Below are 24,638 nucleotides of genomic sequence, written 5' to 3'. Positions count from 1 at the left end.
AGCTATCCAGTGCAGAAACTGGTAGGAGGAAAAAAGAAGTCAATCTTGAGCCAATATACCAGCCGTGAAAAGGCTCAGTCCCAAAATCAGCTTCTACAGCCAAAACAGACAACGCTTAATCTAGAGGTGGCAATCCTGGGGACAGTTTGGTGTCTCCATTGCAAACTAGAGTTAAACCTCAAGGGTTGGGTAGGATCAATCTCACTCAATTCATCAACTCCTTTCCTGCTCCAATCTGACCAATTGCAAACTTACTGGTTGAAGGTAAGCCAAAAAAACCTTAAACCAGCAACATCCTTTTTAAAAACTATAGGCATGACTGACGATGGGATTGAGAAGATTTTTTTACAGGAGACCTGTGTGGAGGCAGCAACGGCTTGCCTTCCAAGCAAAAAACTGAAAGTGCTCATCGTTATTACATTTTAAAATTTACAGCTTTAATATGTAGCAGGATGCTACGTCCTTGCTAACTGTAAACTTGCCACTGAGTCAGGGGAGTGTTCCCCTGAGTCCCGAGCAAAGCCTTCTGTGTATCACCATAACAGCTACTTCACACCAACCTCCCTGAAGTGAGGAGGCATTAAAGACTGAACAGGTTATGACTCTTTACTCTAGAAAGGAGACAACCTTGAAAATAATTAATGGTTTGTGAGGGTAGATATAGAGAATTGCAAGTAGTGACCCATTCTATATCAGTGATAAGAAAGTTTCACTTTACGCAAACCTTCACCGGACCAAGTGAATTAAAGAAACAAAAACTTGCAATTGATGCAAGTCTATGGACACTGAGGCCCTTACTGTCAATAAAGGCTTAGCACCATAAAACACTGCTCTCGCGAGCATTATAGGGGTTGGTGCTATTTTCAGTGTTTTCTCTACTAATTTAACATTGAAAGTGAAGCATTTTTAGATTTTAATTCCTGCTGAAATGCTATAAACAAAAAGTCACAAGAATGCTTTTTAAAGTAAGCATTTGCAGTTAAATTGGAGTTCAGATTTTCTCTCAAGTCTACCTCTTCATCCAATTTCATTTGAATAAGTGTTTGGAGGGATATGGGCCGGGTGCTGGCAGGTGGGACTAGATTGGGTTGGGATATCTGGTTGGCCTGGACCGAAGCGTCTGTTTCCATGCTATACATCTCTATGACTCTACCCTCCAAAACAATGCAATTCTGGAAAACCCACATACTATAGGCTCAAGCATCCAAAACCTTAAGTAATGAATCTCCTTGTAGTTGCACACCATTGTTTCATCCAATGAACTGCTGCTCTGATTTTTTAAAAAAGTACACCCTGGGTCTATGTAGATCACACTCATCAGCATTTCTGGCATCGTTGCTCATTTCCTAGTGTGCTGTAGGGCTGTCCTCAAATAACATGCCAAACATCAAAACAATGCAAGTTCAGATGTCAGCTATCTCTATTTTAAACCCAAATACCCTCATAAGATATTAAGAACAGTAAACAGTAGATTTTAAAGAAAGTCTTACCAGTGTGAGTTCTCAAATGTGCTTTTAAGTGGGAACTTTTGGTGTATACTTTAGAACAACCTAGAAAACAGAACATTAAAAGGTTAAATGCACGTTTCATCTACACACAGAATATTGTTACACACTAGCGATTGGAGAAGATTTGTAGCTCAGGTTGACTACAAGTATGCAAGCAGACATTGTTTTCAGACATTTCAGACCTAGTGACCATACTAGGTAACATCAGTGTGCGTCTCGGGTGAAGCGCAAGTGGTATAAATAGAGAGGGGGTCATAAGTCTTGGTTTCTTAGGGTGGGTGATGTCATTTCTGGGTTTTTCTTCAAGGGAAGGTAGAAAGGATCTAAATCGATGTGTTTATTGATGGAGTTCTGGTTAGAATGCCGTACCTTTAAGAATTCTCACACGTCTTTGTTTCGCTTGTCCTAGGGTGTGTGTTGTCCCAATCAAAGTGGTGTCCTTCTTTCTCTATGTATAGAAACTAGGGATAGTGGGTTGTGCCTTTTGGTGGCTAGTTGGTGTTAGTGTATCCTGGTGACAAGTTTCGGCTAGTTTGTCCAATGTAGTGCATTTTTTTTTTAAAAAAAAAACAGTTCTTGCATAGTATTTTGTAAATTATGTTAGTTTTGCTGGTAGCATCTAATGGATCCTTTTGGATCGTTAGTCGTTGTTTAAGTGTGTTGGTAGATTTGTGGGCTACCATGATGCCAAATGATCAGAGTAGTCTAGAAGTCATTTCTGATACGTCTTTTATGGTTGGTAAATGTTACACACTTAGCTACTAGACCACCTTGATCCTTAAAACACTCCCACCAACTCCAACAAGACCCTACCACTAAGAACATGCTCCCCTCTCCACCCCTCTTTGCCTTCCCCAAGGACAGTTCCCTTTGACAGTCCTTGGATCGCACCACTTAACCCACCATCTCCCACTGAACTCCAAGGTACCTTTCCCCCACAGCCAGAAAAGATGCAAAACCTGCTGGTACACCACCAACCCACCCAGGGCCCCAAACAGTTCTTCCAGGTGAGACAGACGTTCACCTGCCTCTCCTCCAACCTAGTTTATGGCATCAGGTGCTCCCGATGTGGTCTTTCCTACAATCGGGGAGACCAAATGTAAACTTAGGAAGCGGTTCACGGAGCATCTCAGCCAGGTCTGCAGGGACTGACCTGACATCCCAGTCACTGCCGATTTTAATTTCCCTTCCCAACATGACCATCCTTGGCCTCCTCCATTGCCACAATGAACCAAACCGCAAACTGGAGGAACACCACCTCATCGTCCGCCTAGGCGACCGACAGGCCAGAGGGTTCAAAACCGCGTTCTCTCTCTCTCCACCTTCCCAGTCCTGTCTAAACCGGATTCATTCTTCACATTGACTAGCCACATCATACCCTCTACCTGCCTTCACCTATCCCCCACTTCACCACCCTGACCTGCCATCCCCTTTATCTGCAACTCCCCCTATACCCACCTCCAGTCCTTAAGATGGGTAACACCCAAAATGCTTCCCCACCTCCCGATGCTGCCTGGCTTGTGGTCTTTTTCCAGCCTCCTGCCTGTCCACCTTGATCCTATAGCGTCTGTCAATTTTCATGTGTATTATTGACTGCCCATTTACATTGCTCATGACAGCAACAGACTGTATAGCTTGCAGCACACGGATGGTGAGCTAACCACAAAAAAAAAGTGTACATTTACTTTCTATGCATGTTAAATATCAATACATAGCAAGGTACATGAACATTCAAAGATTTTTAAACAAATTCCAAAATGGGAAATATGGGAGAAACCTTTTAGTTATTTTTTATTCTTGGTGCTGGACGTGAAGTAAAGAACAAGCTGTTTTTTTAAGATAAGATTCCGATGTAGTCACTGTTTAATGCAAGCAGATGAAGCTGACTTTCATAGCACATCTTCCACAAATTTGAGAGGCCTAAAGCAGGTCACAGAGTTACATGCTTGTAGGAGCACCAAGCAGGACTCCACTGTTTTTCCTTACATTCACCTGAGACAGGAGGGATGGAGTAACTTAACACCATTTGAAAAGGTGGCGCCTCTGACAATGCAGCTTTCTTTCTGTACTGCACTGAAGCCTCCGATGCTCTCACATCTCATGTAAGGACTTTTCCTCAACCTTCTACCTTAGGGTAAGAATGCCATAGAGATTTAAATCTTGGCAAACAGTCACCATCACAAATAAGTTAGATCATTCTGGTTCTGAACAAATCTCGAAGCTGTAATGGTTTAGGATTCAATTACAATTCAACCCAAAAGGAAAAGTTCAAAACTGATGCCACCCAATTTCTAGTTATGGCATAGTTCATATTTTGTTTTCCATTAAAACTCAATGGCACCTTACTCCAAGTAGTAAAGATGACAAATTGACTTTTTTTTTAAAAAAAAGAAAAAAAATGTATCTGTTGCCTTGCTGATCACGTCCTTTTGCAATGTTTGAATTGGCAATTCAACAAAACAGGCAACCTTTCATTTCTCCCCTCATTTTTTCTGTTCTACCAATTTGTGCAGAAAGATGGGAAGTATCAAAAGTAGAAAAACTTATACGACTAGCTTCAAGTGTTCTTGCAATGTTCTGCTTCCTCCTGGCAACATCGCTCAGATAAAAGAGCAACTCTGAATTTTAAGATGCTAGCCCGTACTTTACACTCATCATTCAAAAAGGGAAACCTGATCCTTTCTGATACAAAAGCAATGGTAGCCCTGCACTTTTAATTAGTTTACCAGCATGGAAAAAATGCCTGGTTTGAACCACAGATGAAAGTTGAAGGTACAGTACCACAAATGTGACTAGTATAACTAAACCAAACCAAACCAATTATGACTGGGGTGATGGAGAAACAAAGATGTGCACATGATTTGCAGCCTGGCAACCAACACATGTAAATAAATCACTAACATGAAACACTACTGCTCCATTTTATACAGCAACCTTATAATTTAATGTGTGAATGTTCCCAGTGATCTGCCGCCCCTGGAATCAGAATATGCAAAGCCTTTTATTCCACCTTAGCTGCCTACTCACTGCAGCATTTTAGAAAGCAGACTAAAGAGTGAAGAGAGAATGAGAAAGCAAAAAAAAACACAAGAAAGCAAATAAGTGTCCTGCTGTCTATCTCTCTCCCTTATTAAATAAGGGTGTCACATTAGTGGCTTTGCAATTTACTAGAACCCTCTTGCAATCCAATGAGTTTTTCAATTCTTTACCAATGCTTCCCATCTTTTTAAAACTCTTGGATACTGGTGACTTTTCTACCTTCAGTCTCATTAGTTTGTCAAATAATTTGTTTCTTATGATAGAGGCAAGGTAATAGCATCATCATCATCCATATCTGATATCTCTGGGTGAATAAGATAATCCTTGATGTCTTTGCTCGTTCCCGCAGATTGAAAAACAAAAACAGCTTGCTGATAACCGGCAAATCCCTGTTTTGCAGGCTGTCCTCTGAGAACAGGAGACTATTTCTTATTACTTAAGCCTGACAAGAGAATAAGTGCTACCACACGAATTCTAAAAAGTGACAAAAGACTTGGGAAACCACAACAAAACCTGCAAATGTAAAACTTTCAGTATACAACTGTTGCATGTGTAGGAACACTAGTGATGGAGTTCAGTACAATTAATAAATCTGCCTGGATATTGTAGATGCTTTACAGTGTTGAAACTGCTGGAGCAGTGATTTATGTCACTAGCAAGCTGTGATGCAATGATAGTCAATTCCATAGACTCAGACAGACATCGGTGGTGCAACAAAAACCACTGTAGACTATTTAAGAAAATCTTGCAGAACTGAATGTGAAAGAATAGAATACTTTACTTTGCTCTAAATTTTGAGTAAACTAAAAGCTGATGTTGTGGAAAGAAAAACAAAAGCTCCAGAATCCTGAATCCCAATCAGATTTGAAGGCCCATCTCTATTCACTGGGATTGTGATAATTATAGATGGGTTTAATGACCCCTAAACCCCTCCAGCCAGTACCATCTGTCAAATCTCTACATCTCCATACCCCTTCACTTTGTACCTATGCATACAACCCCTTTCACCTACTCAGTACAGAATACTTGAGCCCTGTAATAACATTGGAAAGTTGCTTAGGTGCTCATAAAACTGTCAAGCTAAACAAACACTCATTCAAAAATGGAACTTGACTATTCATACATCTGAAGAGATAAAAATACAGCTCCATGAACAGCTGTGTTAACAAACTTTGCTGAGCTGAATCCCCAGATGTTCAGAATTTAATTAAGCATGCAGAATGGTATTCCATTTTGCTACAACTTCCTGCAAGCTCCCCTCCATGCCAGATTATTCATGCTTCACTGGCATTATATAGAAAATCCTGGCGCTCCCTACCTAAAGCACACTGTATGGATCAGTTGGAATGCAGCAGCTGAAGGAGGTGGATCACCACACCGTTTTGGTGTGCGCAACAAAATGGTGGATTTGATAATGACACCACAATCCATAAAAACTGAGGAGCTATCATTGAATTAACAGATGAAACCACAGGTTAAATGCCCAAGGCATTATCACAATTCACTTCAACACAGCACTTTATTCATTGGAATGTATGCTCATTATTCTGAATGCTTTCTTCAATTTCATAATAATTGCCAATTCATTGGTCTCAAGAGCAAAACCCCAATAATTACCGAATTAAAAGAGAGAGTACTTGTGGTTAACATACATCAGGGCACTGGGTTTCCAGAAGAGAAAACATTGTTCCCTTTTAACTCAATCCTGGCATGCCCACTATACATGAAGAACATTGCACAAGGTAGCAAACAGGGAGGAATTCAAGTAACTATATCATCATATAGTCTCTCTGAGAAGTTCCACATTACCTAAAGAACATACATATTGAACTTGAAATGTTACCTCTGAATGGCTTAATTTGCTCCTGTACCTTTTTTTTTTAGAGCATAATGGTAGTGTTCCTTCCTCTGGGTTCAACTGCCATCTGCTCTGGAGGTACAGTGTATCTGTACAAACTGATTAGAAAAACATTTTTAGTAACTACTAGCAAAATTGTAGTGTCTGAACCAGGAGACCTGGGTTCAAGTCCCATCTTCTCTGGAGGTATGTCATGACATATTTGAACAGGTTAATAAAACAAAAAAAAAATACCACACTCCTTACAATACAACCTCTCTCCATTAAAAAAAGTCAAACAAATGAAAAAGAATGATAAAATAAAAAAGGACTTTCATTTAGAAGGAATTATGCAATGAAGATCTTTGAAATTAAGAATGGGTTTGCTAGGTAGTTGTAAAAAGGTGCTTTCACACAGGGAAGAGGGAGACCAAAACTAAGGGTCATAAATAGGCAAGGATGGTTACTATTGTGTGCAATCTCTATACATTCTTACACCTGCTCAGCCACTCAACTAAGAAGAGTTAGGATTTTAGTCAATCTCACATCTCCTAGCAGAAAGGATTACATCACAGATTTAGCACAATCCAATATCCCTTTACAAGATATAATTTAATAAAACCATCAATGCAAGCAATATAAGGGGCACCAAGAGTTCAAACACAATTTTCTTTTCATAAAGTGTCTAAATGCCTTGAAGAACTGAAAGCAAATAGTCAGTATGCAAAATTTAGGCTGATTTCAGTCCCCTTCTGCTATTAACCTGCTAAGAAAATATTACTACCCCAAAAAAAAAACCACAACACAATCTGAATGCCATATTAGGAATGATTTTAGCCCTCCCTGCAAGCAATTCCACATTGTATAGCTTGTGGTTCAGTGGAAGTCTCCAGATTGTAATGAAGTCAATGTGTATATCTACATCCTAGCAATAACACCCGACCAACAAAATCGTTAACCACACAATTCAACCATGCTATGAGGTTATCCCAATCCCATTTGCTAATTGCCAAGAAAAATCCTTTTCAAATAGATTTATTGGTTAACATAAAAAAAACGACCATTAAAAGGACATCCATCAATTTTTCAATGAACAGGACTCCCAAAACAATTGTACTTTAAAATTACTATTTGGAAAAGCATTGCACGGATTATCTTTCCTGTTTTATTTCGCTCATCTCAACTTAAATTCCTTTCTAAAATAAAAGCCAAGACTATTATATCTAAAGTGGTTAGCACTGCTGCCTCACAGCGCCAAAGACCTGGGTTCAATTCCTGCCTCAGGCAACGGTCTGTGTGGAGTTTGCACAATCTGTATCTGCGTGGGTTTCCTCCGGGTGCTCCGGTTTCCTCCCACAGTCCAAAGATGTGCAGGTTAGGTGAATTGGCCACGCTAAATTGCCCATAGTGTTAGGTGTAGGGGAATGGGTCTGGGTGGGTTGCTCTTCAGAGGGTTGGTGTGGATTTGTTGGGCCGAAGGGCCTGTTTCCACACTTATAAATAATCTAATCATTAAAAATAAACCATGTTTACATTTGTGGATGACACCAAAACCAGAGTGAAAAATCACACAACACCAGGTTATAGTCCAACAGGTTGGACTAATAACCTGATGTTGAGATTTTTAAACTTTGTTCATCCCAGCCCAACACCAACTCCTCCACATCACGGCTACCAAGACCAGAGGCCATGAATACAAGCTGGTTCTTAACAGGGAATTCTTTACTCTGAGGGAATAGTTAAGAATGTAGAGCTCACAGCCACAAGGATTAGAGTGAGAGTTAGTTGGGGAAATTTAAAAGCAAAGCAAGATAAATGCATGAGGACTAGACAAAAATGTTGAAAAGTGAAATAAGATGGGAGGTGGCTTTAGTCGAGCATAAACACTGGCAAAGATTAGTTGTGCTAAAGACCCATTTCTGAGATGTATATTTTATGTAATACAATGTAATATGTATGCAGGACAATCTTAAAAGGAATTACCTGGAAAGTCACAGTGATGAATTCTCCTCTTCTCTAGCTCTGGATTATTCCGTCGGTTAAATTTGGGCAGTGGAGTGTTCTGTTGTCCTACTTGCAGTGTTGCTGGAAGGGCATGGGCTGCTGTGGGCGAGCCCAGCTTGCAGGCAATAGAGGCAGCATATGATGGTGGTGGGGTCAGGTTTTGCATTAGCTCTGGCTGCCTGTCGGGGCTTCCGGGTTCAGAATTTGGTGGAGAAGGTGGGAGGTAGGTGGGCTGTTGCGGGAAGAACTGCGCTGGCACAAACGAGCCTGTTGAGATAGAGTGGAAGTGTTTCACTGCCGTCTGTGGATGTACCGTGCAGAGTGTGCTCATGCTGGTCATTCCTGCCGACACGGAAGGATTGGTAAGGTTTCCCATACATGCCACGTTACCTGGTGCGAGAGAAGTGTTACCAGGAATGCTTACCAAGTCTGGAGAGCTTAGTAGCTGGTACAACTGACCTTGCTGTGGGGATGCAGGCAGATGCATTTCAGGAGAGGGCAGTTCCTGTTTGATAAAAGCGGCATTGACATCGGTCGCCTGTGAGGTGTTAAACACGCTGGTGAATTCTGGTAAAGACTGGGTCGTGAGGGTCCTGTTTGCCTGTGTAAAAGCGGTAACTGCTTCAGACTGGGACTGAACCATGGATGATCTTTGCAGCTTACAGAGGCCAGTTCGCAGGTAAGTGACATCAGGAAGAATCACATTGATGTTGACGCTGTACGGGGAGGCTCTTTCATCCTGGAAAAATTCATCCACCACAGAGGCACTGTCCCTCCTATACTTCTTCACCTCCGGGGCTGGCAGTGATTGGGGAGATAAATACTTCTCCATCTCACATCTCGTCTGCATAAAAAAGTAAAAAAAAAGTAATAAAGATGAAAAATAAATTTTAAAAAGTTTTAAAAAGTACTAGAACAAAGCGCATCTAAAGTTGGCTTCACTGGTGAACTACCAAGATTAAAATGAAGTGCAGAGGAGACAAAAGGCACAGCAATTTAAAAGCCTATTATTAAAAAAAAACACTACCAAATCATTACCAAGTTGGAGCTTGAAGCAATTACTGATTTGGGGTAGAGTCATTCAATGCCTTAATACTTTAGCAAATCAGAACCATGCCAGAGCAGCTGTGATCTCAGATGCTAAGAGGATTAAAGTTTCAATAAGCAACCATTTAACTTGGATATCATCTGGCCTGTAAATACTTAGTCTAGCTAACATTCAAGAGTTTGGTGTGTATGTATGTTGTAACAGTATACACTGATTATTTACCAAATTCATTAGACTACACAGAGGTGAAAATGAACACATCATTCATTGCGAGTCGTGTGTAGTCTTCCAATTAATCCTGTTGGAAATGAAACTGATTTTCACCTCCATGGTTGAGGTCAAAGAATTTCTTTTAGTTGTTATAAATTCTGAAAGCTTTTCTTTCATCAACAGGTTTAGAACCTAGGTATTCACATCAAGATCCAGGTTTCAACTGAGCCCCAGGAGTTTATCAAAAAGAGAAACAGCAAGGAGGAGAGGGATGTGTTAGACTGCTGTTGGGAAAATTAATGCAATGTAATATCTAATGATAAATCAAGTAGCTGACAATGGAGTCAAATTTCAGCCACTATAAATAATCTTTTGGGTACAAACAAAACAATTGGCAAGAATCAATCAATGCAGAGGGAGGAAATGGAACCTCTGGGAAAATGATGCAGCACCCAAAGTGCCCAGGTCAATGGTTGACACAGAGGGAGTTGCAGCTGTGTGTGATATGTGAAAACTGCTTTGATTAAAACTCAAATCTACAAATCAGCAGGATATTGTGACTTAAATACTAAAGGGAAAGAGTCATCTTCACTGTCAGTAGCTGTGTTGCGCCTGTCCTAATGTCTCTATGCAGCTCAGAGTCAAAAGTCATCTGATAATACTCCTAAGAAGCTGCTGGTGATGTTTAGCTATATTAGAAGAAAGGTACTTTATAAATTCAAGTTGCTTTAATGTAAGTTGGTTACAGTTGTCCTTCTATCAGTAATAAGCTACATATTGACCAAAAGCTCAAGCAGATAACAATCCTTAAAAATGTCTTAACTCATTGGCTAGTTTATGGTGGCAGTGTCTAATAACCTACCTTATCTTGTGCCACTTGTCACCTACACTGCCACAGTGATGATAGCTACAAAAGTAGTTTGAGGAATTCGGTAGTCTTGAAAAGCGCTATACAAATGTGAGTTTTCCTTTCACTCATGAAATAACATGACCAGGGCATGCAAAAGCCAGTAAGCAACACTGATCTGAATTATCATCTTGCTAAATACTTGGGAAATTTTATTGCTAGCTTTGCCCTTGTTTCTTTGCTTTGCTAAAGTAATGCAATTATTGGTTTGTCAATTAGCAGACATTCTGCTAATTCAGTTTCCAATTAAACAACAGACAAATTTTCTTAAAATTAAATTAGACTGAACACTATCTAAAATAGTTGTGTAAAAGAAATATTGTATGCAAAATGCATTGCAACAAATAAAAATAAAGTTTAGAGGCTTTGATCACCAAAAATCTATTATTTGTAATTCCATTTCTCAGAGAAAGTGTGCATTCACTATCACACAAACATGTCAGATTTCATTGGACTAACTGAAGCTGATCTTTAGCTGAATCAATTCAAGTTGATTTAAAAAAAAGTCTTACCAGAAAAACCGGCTCAGCATTAAAAAGAAAAAAAAAGTGTGTCTGGAATTGGTTTTACGAATTCTAACCACACCTTGGGCTTAAGTCAGAAGATTTCCGCCACTTAAACTTGAGAATTCCGTATCAAAATTTAGATGGCATAGAAATGACTACGTATTAACCATAATCTTCACACCTCAAAACAAAGGTAACCCACAATGCTATGTGTCTTTTCTGGACAAAGCGGCACTGCAATAGAGTCCCAGGAAATTGACTGGTGTCTATAAGATCCTGGAGTTCAAGGTTCTGATCTCAACAAGCCACCTCAGGGAATTTAGAAGCATAGGAGTAGAATGGAATCATTGCGCTTGACTAATTGCATGTAGCACAGGACTATACTGCAGACAGTTATGCATAGATCGCCAGTGTTCGTTGGGACACCTTTGTGAGCGAGAGAAAAGGGAGAAAGAGCGAGAGAGCGCGAGAGAGAGAAAGGGAGAGAGAGAGAGAGAGAGAGAGAGAGAGAGAGAGAGAGAGAGAGAGAGAGAGAGAGAGAGAGAGAGAGAGAGAGAGAGAGAGAGAGAGAGAGAGAGAGAGAGAGAGAGAGAGAGAGAGAAAAGGGAGAGAGAGAGAGAGAGAGAGAGAGAGAGAGAGAGAGAGAGAGAGAGAGAGAGAAAGGGAGAGAGAGAAAGGGAGAGAGAGAGAGAGAGAGAGAAAGGGAGAGAGAGAGAGAGAGAGAGAAAGGGAGAGAGAGAGAGAGAGAGAGAGAGAGAGAGAGAGAGAGAGAGAGAGAGAGAGAGAGAGAGAGAGAAAGGGAGAGAGAGAGAGAAAGGGAGAGAGAGAGAGAAAGGGAGAGAGAGAGAGAGAAAGGGAGAGAGAGAGAGAGAGAAAGGGAGAGAGAGAGAGAAAGGGAGAGAGAGAGAGAGAAAGGGAGAGAGAAAGAGAAAGGGAGAGAGAAAGAGAAAGGGAGAGAGAAAGAGAAAGGGAGAGAGAAAGAGAAAGGGAGAGAGAAAGAGAAAGGGAGAGAGAAAAGAAAGGGAGAGAGAAAAGAAAGGGAGAGAGAAAAGAAAGGGAGAGAGAAAAGAAAGGGAGAGAGAAAGAAGAGAGAGAGAGAGAGAGAGAGAGGGTTCACTACATCAAGGTCTCAAAACTACTTTGCGTAAAATCTGAACCACTACCTTTCTAAACCAATACTGGGAAGGTAACTCTTTCAAGTCACAGAAGCACAAAGCAAAATATAAATCATAATGAAGTGACCACTCTGTGGGATTTCAGAATTAGCAGTCAATTGCTTGCGCCTTGGTTGGAGAATTAAGAATTTGAGATCAGTATAATGATATCAGAAATACTTGTGGATGCAAACCTCAGCATGTGAAAAAAAAAGTGATTAGTAATTGGCAATTTAATACTATGGAATCTGCTCATATAAGCTGATGGGTAGCTCTGACCTTAAACTCTCAAAGGATATATTGACAGACCAAGTCACTAAGACCTTCTGTGAACGCAATGTTAAGTTGTTTGTAAAATACAAGCAGACATTCATGGAAATAGGCACTACTTCTAACAACATGATTTTCCATAACAAACAATAGCATTTTTAAATTGAAATTTAGATCTGAAGAGAGATATCTGATGTACTTAAATCAATCATTCTTAAGAACCAGCATTTTAAAAAGGACATTAGTGTCAAGTTAAATTGCTGGTCCCTTCACTATGCAGTGTAAGAAATGCTCATAACTACAGAAGAATCATATCATTTGCAACTAGTTATTAAAAAAAAAAGAAAAAAAAATCACACCTACAGAGATTATTTAATGACTGCCACAAATGTATGACAGCAGTTCTTCTATTAAATACAATCAAATCAGACATCTAACCTGCAGCAAACTGGCATAAACTTTCAAGGCAAGATGTTTGAAAAGGAATTCCCAAATAAGACCATGAAACATCTTTTATCATGTGATAGCTGTATCACAATGTTAATCCATTTTAAAAATACATATTTTACTATTCAACAAAGCTCACATTTTCTCTATATAAAAGCCAACCAGAAAATAGCATGTAGGATGAAATTAAAATCAATTTTTTTCCTGAACAGCAAATTTTACATGTACAAATTTGCCAAGTATGAACAGACAACAATAAATAAAAACAATTGTTTAGATTGCTCACCTTTCCAACTTTTTCTCTTAAGATATAGTTGGAAGAGTTCGTATAAATGTCAATTCTGCAAACAATTCAGATTACAGGATGAACTTATCTATCCAGGTGCAGTCACTTAAGAATGCCATAAACTGTATTTTAAATACTACTGCATGTTAAAGTTAATGTTTAATGAAGCTGATACAGATGCAGGAACAAAAACAATGGAAGAATAATTTAAAATGATGAATGAACTAATAGACTATAAACTCATGGGGTCACAAAAGAACATTTGGCTGCACTTTTCATTAAGCCTTAGAAGTATTTTTAAATCTTAGAATGATAGAAGAATAAAGCACAAAAGGAGGTGGCCACTCAGCCCCTCAGGTCTGCATCTGCTCTCTGCAAAAGCAATCCAGTTTATCCACATTCTTTTTTTGTAAAAAGAATGTCATGGAGACTCAAACAAATTGATAATGTTGTTTATTAAATGTCATATGTACTTTAAAAAAATACTACATCACCTGGAATGAGATAGAGATCATAGGTAAAAGGCATGACATATAAATGGCCATGTAAAACAGCAGTGATGGACAGAGATAAAGATTTTAAAAAAGTTAAAAATAATTTTGCAGTTTTAACTGACCTGAAATTTGTTAGATTAAATTTTATCTTGGACAGTTTTAGGAAATCCTAAGTGTTTATTGCTGCTCTACATGAACCAAAACATTAGCTGCTTTTCATTTCTTTCTCACTTAAGACTGCTTTCTGATGCATTTGAGAGTCATTGAGTCAGATGTATAGCACAGAAAGAGACCCTTCAGTCCAACCCATCCATGCTGAACCAGATATCCTAAATTAATCTAGTTCCATTTACCAGCATTTTGCCCATATTTATCTAAACCTTTCTTATTCATTTTCCAATCCAGGTGCCTTTTAAATGTTGTAATTGTATCAGTCTCCACCACTTCCTCTGGCAGCTTATTCCATACATGCACCACCCTCTGTGAAAACGTTGCCCTCAGATCCCTTTTAAATCTTTCCCCTCTCACCCAAAAACTTTTGTTTTGGACTTCATTGCCCAGGAAAAAAAAGATTTTTTGGCAATTCATCCTATCCATGCCCCTTATTTTATAAACCTCTTCAAGGTCATCACTCAACCACTGACGCTCCAAGGAAAATAGCCCCAGCCTATTCGGCCTCTCCCTATAGTACAAAGCCTTCAACCCTAGTAACTTCTAAATCCTTTCTGTACCCATTCAAATTTCACAACGTCTTTCTTATAGCAGAGAGGTGAGAATTGAATGCAATATTCTAAAAGTGGCCTAACCAATGGATGGTGAAGGAGGAAAATCAGAAGATAGGATGACCTTAATTTTCAATATGACTAAAGGATTATTAAAACAAAGCTGTAAGTTCACCTTTAACCACAAACGTTGAGTATTACCTGAATGGCTTATTTGCTCATTTGTCTTTTTCCATCCCAATAAGTAAACAACTTTGAAACAAAGGGATAAAAATATGCAGAAACACATTTAAAACAGAAATAACTATCTAGCCACGTTATGACTGAGAAAATTATGACTGGTCTTTTACAGAATTAGAAAATATGTTAATTGTGAACAGAAAAAATATGATTGCTAAATCAGTATCTGGAAGTGTTGCTTCACTATCTTGTGGAACAACCCATTTCAGTACTGCATAATAATCATTTACACATACGTAATATAGGTGCGATTTACCACACAAGTGTAAAAGGAGCCCCTTCCCAATATTGGATACAAGAATTACAGAAATACAGCTACAGTTGATACTAAACAAGAATGTCTGCCCTTCTGATTATTTCAGCTCAAGTTTTTGCTGTTTAGAAGAGTTCAAAAGCTTTTCCTCAATAAAAAATTGGAGTACAATCACACAAGAATACATCTGATATTTGTCAAACTTGCTTGTATAACTTTGAATGGAATACAGAGTGGAGAAGGAAGAAAGGAACAGCAAAGTGGGCAAACATTCATATATCATTTATAATAGCATTCCCTCAATACAATTTCTTACCACAATGCCAATTAGATTAGTTTCTCCATGTTGCTTTTACTAAGTCATCTTTGCACACAGTTGTGTGAATGACCTTTAGTTAAATCTGTTAATTACTTGAACATCACTGGCAGAAATGTTTATTCAAGCCATATTATACAGGCCCTGAATAGTAATCAGGACAGATGAAAGATATACTTTCCCTTTGATTGATTCAAATCCAAAACTTAATTTATTCCTGATGACGTTTTAAAAAGAAAAATCGGCCAGATATTCTGTAATGCTTATATTTGCTTGACGTCTAACAGCTACTACCTCTTTGTCAATCAATGAACCCCTCTTCACTAATCTCAACTGAACCAGTCATCATGTCCCAAATGCTTAGTTTCATAATAAATGGGTTTTACTAACTTCCAGATATCGAATGAGAATCTTTAAGAAAGATGATTTTCAAAAATAGCTCGAAGGCTTGAGAAATTTAAATGAAAGAAATTTTAAGTCAGCTATTAGATGCAAATAAAATTAGTTACCTAAAGACATTCATTTCACTGGGGTATACAGAGCTGCTCCTCAGCAATAGTAAACTGACTTACCAAAAATCTCAAGAACTGGTTTATAGACATGAGCTTATGGAATCAGGATTTACATAAGAAGCATCCATCGATAAAAAGACAGGTAGTTGGGATACTGGGTGTATTTTCAGCTGGTAACCTGTGCCACAGGGATCAGTGTTGGGGCCATAATTATTTACAATACACATTAATCACTTGGGTGCAGGAAGTGAATGTACTACTGCCAAGTTTGCAGTTGACATAAAAAACAGGTGAGAAAGCAAGCAGTGAGGAAGATGGTCTATAATGGGCCATGAATTAAATGAGTGTAGTTGAGAGTCAACCACATTGCTTTGGATCTGGAGTCACGTGTAGGCCTGACCAGGGCAAGGATTGGCAGATTCCTTTCCTAAAGAACATCAGCGAGCCAGGTGGGTTTTTCTTCCAATAATCGACAACGGTTCCATAGTCAATAGACTTTTAGTTCCACATTTTTATTGAATTCAAATTCCATGGTTTGCCATGGTGGGATTCAAACCCAGATCCCTTGACATGACCTGGGTCTCCTGCTGACTAATTCTAGCAATACTACCATTAGGGCATCACTGCTAATTATGGGAAATTATGCACTTTGTCAGGAAGAACAAAAGAGCTGAATATTATTAAAAAAAGGTAGAAAGCTGCTTCACAGATGGAATTGGGACTCCTTGTGCACAAGTCACAAAAAGCCAGCATCCAAATTCAGGAGGTAATAGGGAAGGCAAATAGATTAGATTATTGATTTTTTTTTCCCCCCAAAGAGGAATGTATTATAAAAGGAGAGAGAGAGAGAGAGAATTTGCTGGAACTATTCAAGGTAATACTTAGACCACACCTAGAATATTAGTGAACAGTTTTGGTCATTTTATCTAAAGAAATGTAGACTGCCTCCAGTGCAGTCTAAGGTTCACTAGGCTAATCTCAGGGATGGAGGGATTGAGTAGGTTGGGCCCACACTCATCAGCATTTAAAAAAGTGACAGGCAACTCAATTGATGTCTTAACCAGGCAATTCCATTCTGAGTTCCACATTCCTTCTTGTTCTAGATTCTTCCATAAGAGAAACAGCATCTATACGGTCAAGCCTTCCACAAGAAGTCTGTTTCAAAAAGACTTTTTAGGTGCATCTTTGAGAAAGCACAAGAGCTGACTGGGCAGAAGCGTTTAGAAGAGACGTGCACAGCCAATAGTGAGAAACAAAAATATGGTGTGCATAAGAGAACGGAAGTGACGGTCACATAGATCTCAGAACAGGTCTTGGAGAAGTTGGAGGTTGGAAGGGATGACGGATAGGAGAGGGGTTGAGTCCACAGGGAGATTTGAACATTCAGGTTAAGAATTTTAAACTTGCACAAACACTAAACTACAGCAGTTGCCCAGTTTTGAACTTTCAAAAATGACCTCATGAACCAGACCACAATTCTTTGCAGCAGTCAGTCTCCAAGAGGGGCAAGAATCAAATCCCCATTGGACAGTAAAAGGCAAACTGCTGAAAATCTAAGTTTCCACCCTGAAGTTATATAATCACACCTGGAACCCCAACTGTTAAGAGAGATTGATTATGTAGTTAGAAACATAGAAAGACTGAACAAAAAAAAACCTATCTAGTCTAGGCTCACTTTCAAGCACTTCGTCCATAGCCACGTAGTTTATTTAACTCCAAGTGCATAGTCTTTCTTTTTAAAAAAAAACGTGAATAGTTTTTTTTTGCCATTTACATCACACTTCCATACAGTGGATACCAGACTATTGTCATTCTCTGCTGAACTAACTACCAAATTCCATTTAGCCTACTACCAATTACTTTAAACCTATGCCCCCAATTATCAACATCTTGATTAATTGAAAAATGGTCCTTCCCACTTGGTTCTAGGCTTTTTTAAAAAACACCTCAATTATTTGTCACACCACTTTGTTCCAAAAGAAAACATCAGTTTCTCTGACCTTTCCTCCTAGTTGAAGTTCTACATTACTGCGATCACTTTTTCTCTTTCCTGGGATGTGAAATTTGCTCGCATTGTTAGCATTTGTTGGCTGTCTTAATTATTCTTGAAAAAAAAAATGGTGGAAGTTAGCCACACTCTTAAACCATTGTAATTCATCTAATGACAGTACACCGAGTGTTGCCGAGAAGCAAGTGCCAGGATTTTGACATAGGGACAGTGATTTTTAGTTATAAAGTTAGGGTTCAGAGGAGATCTACAATCCTGTCTAATATGATCACATCCTCCCTCCAATGGAATGAGGAGAGCTGAATGTACTACTTCAGTGTTACATATTGCTCCAGCAAAAACTTCCCATTTCTTACATGATACTTTGGAAAACAAAGCAAAACCTCCCATATGCCTTCTTGGCCACTTTTGTTACTTGTCTTGCTCTGGGAGTTTTAAATGCTCTTCTTTCCATACTCTAACACATTTATTTATAAACAGTAATTATGAGAAGTTAACTTCAAATTCATAAATATGCACACTGACACAAAAATAATGCTTTGTTTTTCAGTTCCTCAAATTCTGGAATGAAAATGTGGCAATGACAACATGAAGCAATATTTATATAATCTAAAACTAAACTCTGTACCCTTGAACAGACTCATAACTTATGGGAGAAATCTTATGACTAGATTTACAAACATTGCAGTAAGTTAACTTTGGCAAAATTCACCTTCATAATCATTTTTTATGAAAAAGCTTTGCACCGAGCAAGCCTCAAGCACAATCCATAACATTCTTGAAGATCAGTGGCTGTTCCTGACATGGCAGGCATCTCAGTGACATCAGTGGAAGTGTTAAAGCTAACCTGATTCCCCTGATAGCATTGTTGTGACAAGGATTTTAGTGGAATAATGGTGGGCATATCACTGTTGAAGCTGAAATCCAATAGAACTATAAAAGATTTAGCACTGCATTTATAGACTGCATCAGCACCAACTGAGTTACACAACAGAGTCATGATGGTTACCAATCTTACACTTTATATTTCACTTCCAATTTCATTAAGTAATGAATTAATAGTACTGTACAAACTTAACATGTTGTCTCAAGTGCAGCTTTTCTTACATAGCAATTAGTACATTTATCATATCTGGCAACAATACTGTACACATTTTACTTTGTATATATTTTTAAAAGGAGTTTGTTGATCATTCACATGAACTTTTGATTGCTTGGAAATCTAGCCATTTCATTTGTTTGGCAAGGATTGTAGAGTCATCTGAAACTGGTACCAGGAATTAACAGCAATCTCCAACATACCAGAAACATTTCACTGCACTCTCACAACAGCAACCTAATCCAGCTGCATCTTGTTCCTTTACAAATTTTCTCTGCTTTTCTGAACTACAAAACTTGAAAATGAGGAAGGCTTGAAAAGGTTATATACCCATATTGTTTCACCCTTGTAATAACCATTGACAAAAATATTGAAGGAATAATTTGTCAGGATTATGTTAGTTACCATTTAAAGTGCAATTTACACTAGACAGATTGTATTTTAATAGAATTTTTAAAACTTAAATCACAACTTTATAGCGTAGAAGTGAAATAAGGTTCTATATTCCATGAGCGAAAAATATTTGCATAACAGTTGCTCAAATATTTTCCAAAACAGATCAAAATGTCTTCAATAGAAAACACCTTTGGGTAATGGCTAGACACAGATCATTACAGCCTCGGGCTGGTGAATGTTCAGAGTCATCAGGGAAATATTCATCAAGCTCATTGCTGTTGAAGATACAAATGCTACATTCCCCCTTCATCTGTAAAAACTCCACAATAATGCCAAATATTTGAGCAATCCCTCCCCCCACCCGCTGATAATAAATCAGCTGACTCGTGGAAAATCTGATCAATTATTGAGAGAGAACTATGCAGCAAATTCAGATCCCATCAACTCCTGAAAAAGAAGTTACAAAGTTTGGGATTGGCCACAGGTTCAGAGTTTTCTGATTATAGACCTTCCAGCTGTCGTTAGCATATTTTCGGTGCAGTGGCTCAGGGAGAATTTCAAAGTGCTGGGAAGTTTTTTCTTGTCTCAATGACTCGCTCCACAGGCGAGGAGAGAGTCAGATGCTTGAACGCGACATGGCAAGTGCTAAACCAGCTGCGGCCCTCACCCACCGACCAAAAAAAAAATAATTCAAAAATAAAAATACAGCACATCCTCACCCACGCCTGGTGCATACTGCACATTATCTTTCCCCGTACTTAACAGAGAACACGCAGCCCCCACCACACACCCGATTACTTTACCCATTCCAACGCTAGCAATTTCAAAGACACAGCCACTCCCACCTGTAACTGGGAGGAAGTGGGCATGTAGTTATGGAATTCTTAAAATATCATTTCTTCAAATTCATTTACATTAAAACATACAAATTATACCATGACCCAAGTCTACACAATTCTGTTGAACAAAAGATGAATTTAAAACCTATGCCTTTAAGTCCAAGCACAGTCAAGAGAGAAGCCACAAACGTCTCTCATTTTCCCCTACAATAGTTGGGTTTTTGAGCTAAAGTCTAATGTCGACATGGAGGAGACTTCAGGATCACAACAACTTGTAGCTGCTGGTCATTCACCCCCGCAGTGTTTACACACCTCTCCTTGTCATCGCTCTCATTCACAACAAGCAGCACTCGCGGATCCCAAACTCCAATGAAACGCTATTTAAAAAAAAAAGTTAAAACGGGCGGGAGGGAGGCGCTCATCCTGGCAAACGTGCAGCATTTAATCCTCCATGAAGAAAAAAACACCAGAGTAACTGATAAATACAAGTTAGGGACATGAAAGGAAATAGTTGCAAACCAGAAGCAAAAAGAAAGCCTTCCGATGCCAATACACTGTGGAAACGAGTAGCATTCTTTACAAACTCATTGGAGTATCACAAGGTAACTTTTTGCAAAGGTGGGTTTATTTAATTTTACAGTTATATCAATGACTTTGTTAGGTTTCGAAGGACTGAAGGGAACAGTTTTCCTCGTGTTGGAGTGAAGCAGAGTGAGTTTACAGAACCTTCCCCTCCTGCTGCTCTTTGAGAGTCGTACCTGAGCCAGGTCGTCCGCCGCCAGCATCCTGGTCGCTGGACTCTTCATGCTATCGAACATCGCCACCGCCGCCTGCTGCTCCTCCGACTGAAGACTCACCGGCTTGAGTTGCGTGAAGACAGGCTCGTCCGAGCTGCCCCCGCCCAAACTGCCTCTCAATGCACCGCAGGCCATTTGCTCCACACGGTGACAGGGAGTGTGCATCTGTCTGTGTGCGCGGTCAATATAGGATCCGCATTCGCCGGCTCCTGCAGTTCTCACTCGCACCCAGTGCCCGCCGACCCTCCAAACATTCTGCCACTTCTATCACACTCTCCCCTTCCACAGCGGGTTCATCACCCTCCACCGTGACTGACAACACAACCCACCAATCAGAAACCCGCTCCCCAACAGAGTGACGTGCGTACCCACCAATCAGCTCCCCACAGAGCGGCGGGCTCTCGTAAGAGCAGAGGTATCAGGTTACACACTCACCCAACAGGTATGTGCTGAGGTAATGTTCAGTGCTGTTTGTAAGGGCTCGTGTAGTACAGCGGTACTGTCCCTGTCTTTAGAATACCCGACTCGGATTCAAATCCCCCTGCTCCTGAACTGTGTTAAAACATTGCCTGAACAGGCTGGTTTTTAAAAAAATATTTCAAGCTGGTATTGGCTTAATCCCATCCCAATTGTGAAGTGCGTGTTTGGTGTGCAAAGTTTCAATTGTACTCCTAACTAGATGAGGAAAAAAAAACAAGTCCTCTGCAGGGTTTCCCTGAATGTCTTGGAATGAAAAGACTGAGTTTTTTGAAGAAGTAACAAAGAGGGTTGATGAGGATAGAGCTGTAGATGTGATCCATATGGACTTCAGTAAGGCATTCAACAAGGTTCCACATGGGAGATTGGTTGGCAAAGGTTAGATCTCATGGAATACAGGGAGAACTAGCCATTTGAATACAGAACTAGCTTGAAGGTAGAAGACAGGGGGTGGTGGTGGAGCGTTGTTTTTCAGACTGGAGGCCTGTGACCAGTGAAGTTCCACAGGATCAGTGCTGGGTCCACTACTTTTTGTCCCTTATATAAATGATTTGGAAGTGAACATTGTAAGTTTGCAGATGATATCAAAATTGGAGCTGTAGTGGACAGTGAAACAAGGTTACCTCAGATTACAATGGGATCATGATCAGATGGGCCAATGGGCTGAGGAGTGGCAAATGGAGTTTAATTGAGGTAAATACAAATTGTTACATTGTGTTGCAAATCTTAGCAGGACTTATACACTTAATGGTAAGGTCCTAGGGAATGTTGCTGAACAAAGAGACCTTGGAGTGCAGGTTATAGCTGCTTGAAAGTGGAGATGCAGGTAGATAGGATAATGAAGAATGCGTTTGGTATGCTTTCCTTTGTTGGTCAGAGTATTGACTTCAGGAGTTGGGAGGTTGTGTTGTGGCTGTACAGGATGTTGGTTAGGCCACTTTTGGAATATTGCATGCAATTCTGGTCTCTTTCCTATTGGAAGGATGTTATGAAATTTGAAAGGATTCAGAAACAATTTACAAGGATGTTGCCAGGGTTGGAGGATTTGAGCTATAGGGAGAGGCTGAATAGGCTGGGGTTGTTTTCTCTGGAGCTTCAAAGACTGAGGGGTGACATTATAGAGGCTTATAAAATCATGAAGGGCATGGATAGGATAAATAGACAAAGGCTTTTTTCCTGGAGTGGGGAGAATCCAGAACTAGAGGGCATAGGTTTAGGGTGAGAGGGGAAAGTTTTAAAAGAGACCTAAGGGGCGACTTTTTCACACAGAGGGTGCTGCGTATATGGAATGAGCTGCCAGCGGAAGTAGTGGAGGCTGGTACAATTGCAACATTTTAAATGCATTGGGATGGCTATATGAATGGGTATATGGGTATATGAGGGTTTGAAGAGATATGGTCTGGATGCTGGCCAAGTGGGACTAGATTAGGTTGGGATATTTGGTCAGCATGGATGAGTTGGACTGAAGGGTCTGTTTCCATGCTGTACATTTCTATGACTCTATGACTCTATAGCATGGAGTTCTGTGAATTGTATATTTGTGTGTCCATTAATTGAGATCTACCTTGAGTGATTTTTATTAATACATCTTATATAAGGTCAGGCCAGCTTCCATGGCCAGGTGCCACAACAGTCCGAAATGCATAGGGGGACTGCAAAATGCAGTTTAGATGTGCCACTGTGCATGAATAGAACCTGGATTTGTTTTCAATGATAGAACACCTTGATAAGTCCCTGAAAGTTGTAACTTTTCTGAATGTTTTTACTTTTCTCCAGTGCTTATTAGCCTACATGGGCTCCCATTCTAACAATGTCTCAATTTTAATGTCTTTGCACATGATTTACAACTCTTCCATGATCACATCCCCCCTTGTGACTACAATGACCTCCTGAACGATTTCTGCTCCCCTCCAACTAACATCTTAGGCATTCCTGATTCCAATTGACTTGCCATCAGCAGTCATCCTAGGTGCTGACTTCTGCAATTCTTTTATATTTGTCTCTTCAGCTTTCTCCCCTACTTCAAGGACTAATTAAAAGTTACCTCATTGCTGTCACGATATCTCCTTGTCTCCTAATATAAAGTTCTGTTTACCAATACTCCTGTGAAATGTTTTGAGCTGTTTCAGGAATATGGAAGTAGAATAGCAAATATTAAAATGATATTTCAGAATGCACAGAATACAGGAAGTCCCCAATTTATGAACGTCAGAATTACAAATGCTCATACTTACGAATGTGATCCCATACAGGAGTACAATTTTAAATATCCAGCATACACACATTTCCTGTACTTATTAATGGCTGCTTTATATTATCCTGCATTGTGTTCTGACAATCAACTGGCTAGCAGACTCAGGAACACAACAGATCCATTCCAATAAGTAAGAATTATTCCAAGAGACATGGTATACTAGAAATTGAAAACATAGTTATAAACTAAAAGAAAAGGCATACAAGTGTACAAAGCTAGGTTGAAGTGGATGGAATATGAAGAAAGCAAACAATGAACATCGAAATAATAATGAAGGAATAGTTACACTAACAAGCCAGAAAAATAAAATCAGAGAGTAAGAGTTTTAAAAAGTTAGTGTTGGTATGATAAACAATGAGATTGGAGAATTAATGGAATATAAAGAAATGACAAATGAACAGGTATTTTGCATCAGTCCTCATTGTTGAAGATACAAGTAACATCACAGAAGCAGTAATAAGTCAGGAAATCAGCTAACATATTGAAAAGGGTAATGTAACTGGTTCGGAGGGATGTGATAGCACTGGGAGCGGGTGCAGAGGTGGACTTATGAGCATTTACCAGAGGATGGTGGGGAATCTAGAACTGATTGCCTCATAAGGCTGGGTGAAAAGTGTTTGAAATTGCAGTTGCAAGGCCATGGCAATGGACCAAGTGCTGAGGAAGTGGGATTGGAATAGTTTTTGATCAGCATGGAGCAACATGGACTGAAGGGTCTTTTCCTGTGTTGTAGATTTCTATTGTAGAATGTGGTGCTGGAAAAGCACAGCAGGTCAGGCAGCATTCGAAGAGCAGGAGAATCGATGTTTCGGGCATAAGCCCTTCATCAGGAAGACATCAAGAAGCCCGAATTCCTGATGAAGGACTTATGCCCAAAACGTCGATTCTCCTGCTCCTCAGATGCTGCCTGACTGGCTGTGTTTTTCCAGCACTACACTCTTCGATCTGATCTTCAGCATCTGCTGTACTCACTTTCTCTCTGTGGATTTCTATAACTATGACAATTTAGCAGTTG

At 39.6% G+C, this 24,638-nt stretch overlaps 1 protein-coding gene and 1 long non-coding RNA gene across 3 annotated transcripts in view; one reads left to right on the top strand and one right to left on the bottom strand.

Annotated features, from left to right (window-relative positions):
• Window positions 1–21,161, bottom strand: part of klf5a (Kruppel like factor 5a) — a 32,633-nt gene extending 11,472 nt beyond the window's left edge. Inside the window, exons 1-3 of one of the 2 annotated variants that reach the window (XM_043691379.2) lie at window positions 20,854–21,161; window positions 8,368–9,232; window positions 1,491–1,550 (exon numbers count right to left, since the gene is read on the bottom strand). In XM_043691379.2, coding sequence (XP_043547314.2) covers window positions 1,491–1,550; window positions 8,368–9,232; window positions 20,854–21,057 — 1,129 coding nt within the window. In that variant the 5' untranslated portion in view covers window positions 21,058–21,161. Of the gene's footprint in view, window positions 1–1,490; window positions 1,551–8,367; window positions 9,233–13,216; window positions 13,265–20,853 lie in introns of those variants that run through there. The other variant, XM_043691380.2, reaches the window with a different exon arrangement.
• A 55-nt stretch (window positions 21,162–21,216) lies between these two features.
• The window catches only part of LOC148149729 (uncharacterized), a 43,978-nt gene continuing 40,556 nt past the window's right edge, over window positions 21,217–24,638 (top strand). Inside the window, exon 1 of the long non-coding RNA XR_015757405.1 lies at window positions 21,217–21,334. This is a non-coding gene — a long non-coding RNA (uncharacterized LOC148149729). The remainder of the gene's footprint in view (window positions 21,335–24,638) is intronic.

Source organism: Chiloscyllium plagiosum, unplaced genomic scaffold (genome assembly GCF_037043375.1).
Source record: "Chiloscyllium plagiosum isolate Xiang-an unplaced genomic scaffold, Cpla_swu_hap1 HiC_scaffold_6, whole genome shotgun sequence".
Classification (NCBI taxonomy): domain Eukaryota; kingdom Metazoa; phylum Chordata; class Chondrichthyes; order Orectolobiformes; family Hemiscylliidae; genus Chiloscyllium; species Chiloscyllium plagiosum.
The sequence above is the reverse complement of the archived record's forward strand: the minus strand, read 5'-3'. Positions and strand labels throughout refer to the sequence as shown.